At 38.3% G+C, this 11,778-nt stretch overlaps 3 protein-coding genes across 3 annotated transcripts; 2 read left to right on the forward strand and 1 right to left on the reverse strand.

Annotated features, from left to right (window-relative positions):
• The first annotated feature begins 3,969 nt into the window (after positions 1-3,969).
• Positions 3,970-4,698, forward strand: LOC123662774 (MFS-type transporter clz9-like). The gene has a single exon (XM_045597572.1). It carries the CDS (start codon positions 3,970-3,972, stop codon positions 4,696-4,698), a length of 729 nt encoding a protein of 242 aa, XP_045453528.1.
• A 2,701-nt stretch (positions 4,699-7,399) lies between these two features.
• LOC123662775 lies at positions 7,400-8,050 on the forward strand. Its single transcript, XM_045597573.1, has one exon. The coding sequence runs from the start codon at positions 7,400-7,402 to the stop codon at positions 8,048-8,050; it is 651 nt and encodes a 216-aa protein (XP_045453529.1).
• A 2,392-nt stretch (positions 8,051-10,442) lies between these two features.
• LOC123662986 lies at positions 10,443-11,444 on the reverse strand. The gene is made up of 2 exons (XM_045597751.1): positions 11,148-11,444; positions 10,443-11,027 (listed from the first exon to the last, which is right to left on the reverse strand). Exons 1-2 carry the CDS (start codon positions 11,311-11,313, stop codon positions 10,477-10,479), a joined length of 717 nt encoding a protein of 238 aa, XP_045453707.1. The 5' UTR covers positions 11,314-11,444; the 3' UTR covers positions 10,443-10,476.
• Between the last annotated feature and the right edge of the window lie 334 nt (positions 11,445-11,778).

Consider the following 11,778-nt stretch of genomic DNA (forward strand, 5'->3'; position numbering starts at 1 on the left):
GCTTAATTTTAAATGGGTTCTTTTCTAATGATTATAAATAACTAAGTGAATCACTAAAAATTATTGAGTTATTGAGCTTAGCTAAAATTATATATTCTAAGGCTTTGAAGATACCAAAGCACTCTCCAGAAAAAAAACAGAAGATTCTGGTGGGAGTTTTACCTTCTGTACAATATTATACTGACAGTGAATGATTCCTACACCTACTGTACCGTTAGCATCATGTTTCGAAGCATCAGTAAATATCATGGAAGTTGTTAAAATTTTTTATTAATAATTGTATTAAATTTTTCATTAGCTATTAAAAAATCCGACTTAGATATACCCATAATCAATATTTGTGGCAATAGAATGAGAGATTCGTCGGGACAAGAAAACAAAGGTAGCATGTTAGATTGATGTAAAGGTCCAGAAAGAGATTTGAATTTATAATAGCTGTTGACTAAATATGGATTGGATTTATGAATCCAGTATGGTGAATTTGACACAAAGTAAGCTAAAAGGTGAAGTTTTTCGATAAGGGGATGATTGGAAAGCTGTAGACGGCGAAAAAGAAATTTAACAGACAAATACTCACGTCGTAATTGTAACGGGAGATCACAGCACTCGATTTGTAAAGCGTTAATTGGGCTAGACTTCATTGCTCCAAAAATTATTCTTAAGCATTTATTTTGAATTTTGTTCAACCATTTCATTTCAACAATTTTCGTGTAAACCCCGTTGTTACAGAGATATTGTGGTAAAAGTTTTGAGGTTAAATGTTTAAATCGGTCACTAATTTATGGGGTTAGGGGGGAGAAGGGGTTAAGGGGTGGGTGGGAAGGGCGGCTTTTTACCCCCCCCCCCCCCCCCCCCGACAACCATTATCGTGCAAACCCCATGGTTACGGAGATATTGTGGTTAAAGTTTTGAGGTTACAATACCTTAGGATTTGGTTATTACAATACCTTAGAGCTCCGTGTCTGACTCTACCTTAATTCCGGTGCTGCGGGAAGTGCACTCATCCTCCGTTCCGCGACTTTCACACGTTATTTTCGAACAAATGCACGTAAAAACGATCTCTACTGCAAGATCAAAATACGATACGAACTGACCTTTAACGACTGACAAATAGTCACTTTTAAACAAAATAACGCGTCATTTAGCGTTTCCTTCAAAAACGATTTAAACACAAATGCATTATTCTTATCTAAATAACTGTATGTAAATTAAAAACACAATAAGAATTATTAAAAATAAGATACGAACTGACGTTTTAAACGTCACGTTTAACGACATAAACAACATAGATTGAGACAGACTATTAAACAAAATGGTTGTAGTGTCTTTTATTTTAATTTCATGTCATGCTTTTTACTTAAATATATTTTTATTTTTAACCGACTTCCAAAAAAGGAGGAGGTTCTCAATTCGACTGTATTTTTTTTTGTAACGAAACTATGTCGATAAACGGTGTAGGTGAGACCGGGGATGGTTGACTATAGGGGTAGGTAGACTAAATGCCAAAAACTCGTCGACAGTGTACGAGTTTCGTCATCCAATCACAGCCGAGTAATACACTCCGCGTCCCGCTCAGTTGTCTCAAGCGCCGCCTCGCGATCGCGCGTTGTTTTCGAGCAGTGACACATTTTTCATATTTTAATCACGTAAGTAAAATTTTGATGTATTACATTTTTTGATCCGATGCCTACATACTTTATGTGAACCATTTTTCTATTAGTCCCAGCGTTTGTTGAGTGCATATTTATCATATTTCATATCTTATTTTTCAAGTCGGCGGCAGTGTTTAGGCTAGCCATGCGGTCAAAATATAAAATGGCGTCTGGGGTTGGCAGACTAATTTTTTTCGGGGCTGGTTGAATAATTATTCAACCAACCCCAATAAAATATGGAGTTGAAAACTACACTCGCGTGCAACTGAATCGACTCAAGCCGTATATTGGTATATAAGTTTGATTTTTCGGAAAATGGCTTATCCGATTTTTGTAAAAGTTTTTTTTTTTCCAAAGACATATATTTTTTTTCATAAATATAGCCATTTTCAAATAAACAATGAAAAAACTTTTTAAATAAATACGGTCAAACATGAGCGTTACAGAAATAACCTGTTGCGGTACCCATGACTTGCGAGACTAAATCATGTATAAGAGCTCACGTGACCCATATTTCTTATCAATCACTCGTTAGACGTTGACAAGTACACATCTACTTAAGCTCCCAGTATTTTAATCGCGATCCAATGGACAATACCTCAGATGCAGCGGTCCAAGTTGTAGGTTTGTTGCAAGCGGGCCATAATCAAAGGCAAGTCGCTCGTAAACTTAACATGAGCCAATCAGCTGTTTCATGAGTATACAGAAGGTTTCAAGAGACCGGTAGCTTCGTTCGGAGACCACAAACCAATAGACACCGGAGCACATCTGAGACGGACGATCGCTTCATTGTCTCAACTTCGTTGAGAAATCGTTATCTCACGGGCGTTGATGTGCAACAGGAGCTCAGAAGGGTTCGAGGAGTGGCTGTCAGTCAGTGGCCAATTAGAAGACGGCTGAAGAAATCTAATTTAACTCGTAAACGGCCAGCCAGAGGCCCGAAACTGACCGCAGGTCACCGTCAAGCCCGACTTTAATTTGCTCGTGAACACCTCAATTGGACTATTGAGCAATGGAGCTCCATCCTGTTCACTGATGAGAGCAGAATGTGTCTCCATGGCAATGACAGAAGAGACCGAGTATACAGGCGTCCAGGGAAACAGTTCTCGCAATGCTGTTTCGCTGAAACAGTATCATATGGCGGTGGTTCAGTCACGACGTGGGCTGGGATATCATATGAAGGGAAGACCTAGCTTGTTTTCGTGCCTGGTGGTGGTCGGAGTGGTGGTCTAACAGCTCAAAAGTACGTGGAAAACATTCTCCTCGATCATGTTGTACCTTATGCAGGGTACATACAAGAAGATTTTCTATTGATGCATGATAATGCTCGGTGCCATACAGCAAGTGTTACTCGCCAGTATCTTCAAGAAGTGCAAATTGGGACGATGATGTGGCCAGCCCTCAGTCCCGATCTGAATTACATTGAGTATTTATGGGATGAGCTCAAACGGAGGGTGCGAGCTAGAGATAAGGCTCCATCAAGCATCGTCTAGCTCAAAACTACGCTAGAGGAAGAATGGAATACGATACCTCAAGATTTTATCAAAAAAGTGATAAAATCAATGAAAAATCACATGCAAGCCGTTATAAAAGCTAGGGGAGGCAATAAAAAGTATTGAAAATTTTAATTTTCTTTACTTCTATCAAAAATAATTTTTTTATTCATTATGTTGTTGTTTTCATTTTTCTTCATTTTTTATGCATTTCTGTTAAATTAAATTTTATCAATAAATACTCAACCGATTTTTCTCATTAGGATAACATTTTTTTAAAGAAAAGATTAGGCTTTCAAACAAAAAAAAGAACAAGAAAATCGGATAAGCCATTATTCTAAAAATCGAACTTTTATACCAATATACGGCTTGAGTCGATTCAGTTGCACGCGAGTGTACATGTAAGTTAAGCTTTTATTACACTTTTAAAGAACTGTAACAATTGTGCTGTTACAGAACAATGAGGACCTATAAAAGAACTACTGAACGAGCTTACACACCAAAAGATGTTTTAAAAAGAGCTTGTCATACTATAAATTTTGACAACAAGAGCATTAATGCGAGGTCAAAACAGTATAATATTCCCTATAAAACATTACATCGTTACGTGGCCAAATTAAAAGAAAAATTAGAACGTAATCCGAACTTGACGAGAGCAGAATTAATCCTGGACACAGTGGGATATATTAAAAATAGGCAAGTTTTTACTAATCTAGAAGAGGAAGCTTTAGCCAATTATTTAAAGAAGGCAGCTGTCATTTATTATGTATTGACGCCATATGAGACTCGAAAATTAGCATATGAGTTCGCAAAAAAAAAAATCTATGCCTGATTCTTGGAAAACAAAATTATTAGCTGATGAAGATTGGTTGGGCTCTTTTCTCAAATGTCATCCTTCTATGTCAATCCGATCACCTCAAGCAACAAGCCTATCGAGGGCTACATCATTTAACAAAAACAACATTAGTTTATTCTTCGCGAACTTGACTGCTGTTTACCAACGTTTGAATCTAAGCCCTTGCGATATCTGGAACGTTGATGAGACGGGTCTTATAACCGTACATGTACCAAATAGAGTAATAGCTCGACGTGGTATTAAAAATCTGGGTAAAATGACATCTGCTGAAAGAGGTACACTGGTGACAGTTGCTGTAGCCATCTCAGCTCTTGGAAACATGGTACCACCATTCTTTGTATTTCCACGAGTACATTATAAGTCCCATTTTATTAGAGGCGGCCCCGTAGGATCAGAAGGTGACGCTAATCCATCTGGCTGGATGAAAGGGGAAAACTTCATAAAATATGCCAAACATTTCGTGCAACATGTTAAACCCAGTAAGGAAAAACCTGTCCTGTTACTCTTGGATAATCATGACTCTCATTTATCCATCGAAGTGCTGGATTACTTCAAAGCTAATGGGGTGACAGTTTTGTCATTCCCCCCACACTGTAGCCACAAGTTACAACCTCTTGATAGATCTGTTTACGGACCTTTGAAAAAATATTTCAATAGAGCAAGTGACAACTGGCTGGCTATCCAGGAAAAACAATAAGCATTTACGATATACCGGCGTTACTTAAAACATCACTACCATTGGCTGCTACGATTGACCATATTCAATCAGGATTCAGAGTAACCGGGATTTCACCACTAAATGAGAATATATTTCCTGACTCCGAGTTCAGTGGATCTTACGTGACAGATAGGCCAATGCCCAGCTCCCATAATGTTACAGATTCTTCAACAGCTGATGAAGGTGCAGTTGCTGTTCCATCGACTTCTAGCTCCCATGACGTTACATATTCTTCAACAGCTGTTGAAGGTGCAGTTGCTGTTCCATCGACTTCACATACAAGACCGTCTGACAGCTTGTCTTTTGGCGACGAGGTTCCATTTCCTAATGTACATACTGTGACTGAAACTCAAATTCTAGCGTCGCAATGTCCTACTGTAATTATCGGTCAGATTACTGTTGCTCTTCCCTCACGAACAAGATCTTCTAGTACGGTATGTAAGTCGCCATCTGTTATTGACGAAATATCAAATTTTCTACATCAAGAGGAACTAAGAGAAAACCTCAAAACACCGGAAAATGTACGTCCTCCAGAATCAGAGACACTTCTCAATTTGACGCCTTCATCTAACCTAAATATTCCCTCTACTTCATTCTGACGAGATAAGACCTTTTCCTAAAGCGGCGCCACGTTTAGATAATAGAAGAAATATCCGGAAACGCAAAAGCACCATATACACCGATACTCCTGAAAAAGAAAATCTTATGGAAATGAAACAGAAACAAACACGACAAAAAAAATTTAAGAAAAGGAAAACAGAAAATCAGACGCTACAGAAGACTAAAAAGAAATCGAAAAATTCAGGAAAAGACAGGGTCAACGCAAAAAAAAGGTGAGGGAAAGGAAAAGAAAAGAGCATGGTTGATAATACTAATGAGAGAAATAGTGACTGTGCAGTCGATTCGGATTACAGTGATAACGACAGCACGATTTGCATAGAGTGCACTGAATCCTATGCTGATAGTATTCCTGGCGAACAATGGATTCAGTGTATAAAATGAGTCGTATAGAATCAAAGGCGGCTATCTACCATTATTGGCAAAATTAAGTTATTTATGTGGCAACATAGCAAAGTTTGAATCAAAAACGTTTCATTATTCGTTTATGATCAGAGACGGCTATTTAACTTGTAAATCGTATCCAAACTTACGTTACAGAAACAAATACGGCCATCTTTCGGATGTGATTTTCAAAAATGGCTATCATAATGTCCCAGCCAATCACAGACGCGTATTCGACAGTTGGTTTAACGGTGATTTTAGTACAAGGCGTTGAGATTTGTAGTCAGTTTTTAACAATTTTTTAAGTGATAAAATAATAAAAGCGACATAAATCAACGTAATTATATAAGATGGAAAGTCAATTTTTTCTTTTATTTAAAAATTCTTTACATTGGTTTGTTGTTTTTGTTTTCGCCATTGTTCGCCGCTCTGCCCGGCCAATTACCCATTTTTTTCGCTGTTCGCCGGCCGTTCGTCTACAAAGTACCGTATGCACTTGCGTTTAAGGTTTATTATTGTTTGAAACTACGAACCGTTCATAATTGTATGCGCCGGCGCATCCTGTTTGTCATCCCGCACTTCTGTCTTGCTACTCTTAGTAAACAGACGTTCTCTCTTTACCTCCACACTATCTATATTATCGACGACATTCGCTTGTGCACTGAGACTCCGTGATTTTACATTTGTAACGATATTGGCTTGTGTTATTGGACTCTTGAATTTACATTTATGATGATTGTATCCTGTTTACCTGAACTCCGAGATTTGCCATTGCGAGAATTAAGATTTCCTTTGGTGGCGATGCGATATGATATGATAGGATGGACGGCGAGGGCGATATCTTTGGGGCGAACAATCGCTTCTTACTAGAAAATGCCGGTAACTGTCATACATGGAAATTCCAAGTAAAAGTCATACTAAACACTAAAGGCGGTGAATGCCTATGACTTGGTGGACGGCTTGCCTAAATTTTTATATCGAAGCTTGTAAGCAAATAGACACGCGGTTTCCATTGAAAAATAATCCAATAAAAGGCTTAGACATCATTGATCCAAAAAAAAAATGTTGAACTTGGCAAAACTGCTTCGATAGTTCCTATGTGTAGGCTCTTCCCAATATTCTTCAGAGCAATGATTTCCAGGAAATTGATACACAGTGGCGCATTTTAAGAAATTGTAAACAAATCAAAACATTTCCTGATGACGTAGAACTATTTTGGGATGAAGTAAGTTTACTAAAGCGTGGCGATGAAACTTTGTGGTCTAATTTCAACTTTAACATTTTATCACTTCCCCATTCATCTGCTAACGTTGAACGCATATTTTCACATATTAATCTTTTAAAAACGAAACAGCGAAATAGGTTGTCTACTGAATCAATTAATAAAGCTTATCTTTAATAAAGCTTATTGTTATAATTTCGAAATTAATTCAAAGATGACCGCAGCTATGGCCAAAGATATGGCCTATTTTTCTTAAGTATGATTGTTATAAATTAGTCTGTAAGTTTTTTTTTTTTAATAAGTAAACGAATTTGATTGAATATTGTATTTTTTTGTCAAATACCGATTTTGGTTACAAATATACCGATTTTAGCTGGCAAATCTACCGATCTCGCTTCATAACGTTCGAGACCACTGGCTCAAGGAGTCATCGTAGGCAGACTAGGCAGCACAGCTATGCTGCATGTACAGAATTGTGAAACAGCCCAAGAGATATGGGACAAATTAACTACAGTTTATGAACAAAAATCTGATGTGTCACTCCACATATTGCAGCAGCGTTTCTTTGAAGAAAAATACAACGGTTCAGAAGATGTATCAACATTCATAGCCAAGATAGAAGCAATCGTGACAAAAGTAAGGCAAGCAAAGGGTGAGATTGCTGAAAACATGATTGTTACAAAAATTATAAGTTCGCTAGGTGAAAACTTTCGACACTTTGTCTCTGCATGGGACTCCGTTCCAATAGAAAAGCGAACCCTGTCTGAGTTGACAGCCAGGCTCATTAGAGAAGAGCAAAGAAACAAAATGTTCCAAGAGAGTGGAAGCAGTAGTTCCAAAGCATTCAAGACTGACACAAAAAAAATAAAGTGCTTTATCTGCGGTAAAGTGGGGTATTGTAAAAAGATTGTAAAGCTAAAAAGGGTGAAAACAGCTGCAAGTCTGAAAACATTCCATTTTGTAACCAATGTAAAAAACGTGGACATACGAAAGAAAAATGTTGGTACAACAAGGACAAAAAACGAGAAAATACCAATAACAAAACGCCGTGAAAAGTGCGGGAAACGTCGAAAGAGCGGGAGTGTTTTTTCGCAATTTAAAATTTGAAAATATCTTTTATGGTTCAGATAGGTGTAAAGTATTGTAAATATTTGTTATTTTAGTTTTTTTAGTTTATATTTTGTAATTAGTGTAAATATCTCTTCGTAGGGTAAGTTTTTAATTCATTTATTTTGTTTTCTCCATGGGATACGAACCTCCCGATTCTGGGGGCACAGTCCCACAGGTATCTTATTATATAACTATTGAGTATTGTAAATCTTCTATGGATACAGATGTTAGTTCTATAAATAATGCAAAGCTACCGAGAACGCGCACAAATGCTCTAAGTATTTGTAAACATAGTAATAAGAAAAGAAAGCGTCATGGCAAGGTAATTAAAGAGAACGACTGTTCTTGTTTAAATGATTAAAATAATTGTGATCTTTCCATACCTATCACAATGACCACTAGTGGTCAAGGTGATATGTCTGCTACTAAAGTCCCAACTACTACAACTCGTCTTTACCAAGCGTCAGATATTGGACCATATGTAAGTCAATATACAAAAAGAACAATTGTCTCGGGATGAAAATGTCACACTTCACCTTCACCTTTGTATGATCTATTGCTAAAACTAATTTTTTATCTGTAAAGCGTGATGGGTATGAAAGAGTTCTGGGTACGTTTGGGGACGAAAGAGTGAATGACAATGGGAGAAGTCTGCTTGAAGTATGCTTGGAATGGAATCTTTGCGTGGTCAACACAATGTTTGAACACAAAAAGATCCATTTGTATACAAGAGATGAGGGTGAGTCTAGAAGTATGATTGATTTTGTAATTGTGGATGAAAGACTGAGAAAGAAAGTGCTTGACACTCGGGCATACCGCGGTGTTGGTCTCGACACAGACCACTTCCTGGTCATAGCCCGAATACGTGACCTCTTTAAACGATGGCGCCACCGAGGGGCCGAGCCTACGAGTGTTTTAGCCAGAATAAAAGTGGAAAATCTACAAGGAAAAGAAAAGAAAGATGAGTATGTAGAGAAACTGAAAGAAAGTTTTAAAGGCATAGAAGAGATAGGTGTGATTGAGAATTTGTGGGAGACTTTTAAGAAAGGGGTCGTGAATAGTGCTATTGAGGTGTGCGGGGTAGCTAAAAGAAGGAAAGGAAGAAAGAACTATAATGTGTGGATGGATAAAGATGTACAAAAGGCTGTGCAAGAAAAGAAGAAAGCGTGGTTGGATTGGTTAGCAACAAAAGCTAACCAAAAGGTTCAAAAGGCAACGGATGACGAGGTAAAGGAAGCAAGAACGAAGTATAAAAGATTGAAATCAGTAGCGAAAGAAGTTGTGTCTTGAAAGAAAGAAGAACGAAAGGATGATTTTGATAGGAGGCTCACTGAAGATTTCCAGTCAAACATTAAGTTTTTCTGGAAATCCATCAAAACAGCCAGAGGAAAAATTTCTCCCTCGGAGCTGAGCACAATCAGGAGTCAAGATGGGAGCGTTATAAATGGAGAAGAATGTGTGTTAAAGAGATGGAAAGAGTATTTTGAAAGTGTGTTTGAAAGAGAGGAAGTGCAGGTACAACAGCCGGCACCTTCCATTGAGAGTAGTATAAATGTCGATGAAAGTGAGATAAGCATGGATGAAATAGTGAAAGCGCTGAAAAGTATGAGATTAGGTAAGGCTGCAGGGTATGACAGGATCACCGTCGAGATGCTGAGGGCTGGACAGGGTATAGTGGCTAGCCAGCTGTACTGCCTTTTCAATTTGTGCTGGCGAAATGGGCAAGTACCGGAAGACTGGTGCAAAGCCGTAATCGTGCCGTTGTATAAAGGCCGGCGCCCATTGCCGGCACGGCACGGTGCGTCATAGCAAAGGATTTTAACACTAATTAAGTTATTTTGAACCTTATTTCAATGAGTTTAGAATTTATGTTACTTTATTTTGGTACCACGATGCCGCAACGTGCCGCAGGATGCTGCGGCATGACACGACACGCCACAGAATGCGGCGGCATGACGTGTCTTGCTTTTTCATTCCACGGGATGACGCGGCGCGCCATTGCATCCCGCGAGACGTGTGGGTCACTTTGGGGTCGAGGAATTATGATTGCTAGATAGTTGAAATAAGGTTGAAACTTGTGCAGCATTTCGGTGGGGCGCAGTCCGGTCTGTGCGCGGGGGCAAGGGAGGGAGAAAACACACTGGCGCGCGCCATTTTATGTCTGTCTCTCACAACACTGACTGCGCATGAAAAGTGATTAGCACGTGCGTACGCGATATAATAATATTACTTTCACGTAAAATACGGAAAAATGGATGAAGAAAAGCTTATTAATCTGGTTCGTTCGCATGAGTGTATCTACAATGTGTCCTCCCGTTTCTACATGGATCAACATATGAAAAGGAACGCATGGCTGAAAATTGCAGAAGAAATGAATAAAACCCGTAAGTTATTTTTTACTTATTTATTGTCAAAAATAGAAGCTAACATCTATTAACAATTTTATTTTGCCAGTACACGTTACCAACATTAGAAAAATATTCCGTGAAACAATCTCTTACAACCATCCCTTCGAGATTGTTGAACACTGTATCATTGGTTCTATCGATTGCATTATTAGTATTAGAGCTAAGCGCCTCCATAGAATGACCATCAATGATAAAGTTATGCAAACACGTGCTTGCTAGTATGATGTTGTTAATGTACTTTGGTTGAACTTTTATACCTTTTTGAAATAATTCAAATCTTTCTTGTAACATCCCAAAAGCATTTTCTACAATACGCCGTGCTCTACTTAAGCGATAATTGAATATCCTTTTTTTTTCATCATTTAAAAGATGTGAGGGGTATGGTCTCATAATATTTTCTGTTAGTGGAAAGGCTTCATCGGCGACAAATACGTGGGGTAATTTTTGAGTTGAATGTGGTAAAGCCTTTTCCGGTGGTATGCATAAAAACCCATTACGTAGTTTCGAACCAAATTTAGAGCTTTGGAGTATACCGCCATCGCTATTTCGACCATATGCTCCGACATCTACAATCACAAATTTGTATTTTGCATCCACGACAGCTAATAAAACGATGCTAAAAAACTTCTTGTAGTTGATATACATACTTCCACTGTTATTAGGAGCTCTAATCTTGAAATGCTTACCATCTATTGCCCCAATGCAGTTAGGAAAATTCCAAAATTTATCAAAGTCGGTTGCAATTGACTGCCATTGTTGGCTCGTGGGTTTCGGCAATGCAGTCGACCTTAATACAGTAAATATTGCTTTACAGGTTTCGTGGACTATATTACGCACGGTAGTGAATCCCATACGATAGCTAAAAGCTAAAGACTTAAAAGAAGCTCCTGTAATTAAATACCTGTAACAAAACAAAAAAAAATCATTAAGCCGGGTCTAGACATGTATTATTTGCACGATCCGATCACCGTATCCGCGTATCATGATCGCATATGTGGACGGGTAAACGCGTCATTACCCGTCCACATATGCGATCATGATCATGATCATTACATACATACATATGCGATCATGATACGCATCGAGGATACGAATACGGTGATCGGATCGTGCAAATGATACATGTCTGGACCCGGCTTTAGTAAACGACTTAAAAGCGTGTGTTATTTGAAATACTTCATTCTTGTTACAGATGAAGAATGCCAGAAGGCGTGGAGCTGCCTTCGTAACAATTATAGAAAAGCCTTAAAAAACAGGGTGTACAAAAGCGGTGACGCTGCCAAAAAGAGACGACCAATTAAATTTGAAAAGGAACTT

Source organism: Melitaea cinxia, chromosome 19 (genome assembly GCF_905220565.1).
Source record: "Melitaea cinxia chromosome 19, ilMelCinx1.1, whole genome shotgun sequence".
NCBI lineage: Eukaryota > Metazoa > Arthropoda > Insecta > Lepidoptera > Nymphalidae > Melitaea > Melitaea cinxia.

What these genes read in the sequence shown, in the direction of transcription:
- LOC123662775 (XM_045597573.1), top strand. Translation starts at nt 7,400, where the DNA reads ATGCTGCATGTACAGAATTGTGAAACAGCCCAAGAGATATGGGACAAA.
- LOC123662986 (XM_045597751.1), bottom strand. Translation starts at nt 11,313, where the DNA reads ATGGGATTCACTACCGTGCGTAATATAGTCCACGAAACCTGTAAAGCA. An exon ending in CTGCATTGGGGCAATAGATG is followed by an intron (nt 11,028 to 11,147) that starts GTAAGCATTTCA and finishes TTGTGATTGTAG; the next exon opens with ATGTCGGAGCATATGGTCGA.
- LOC123662774 (XM_045597572.1), top strand. Translation starts at nt 3,970, where the DNA reads ATGCCTGATTCTTGGAAAACAAAATTATTAGCTGATGAAGATTGGTTG.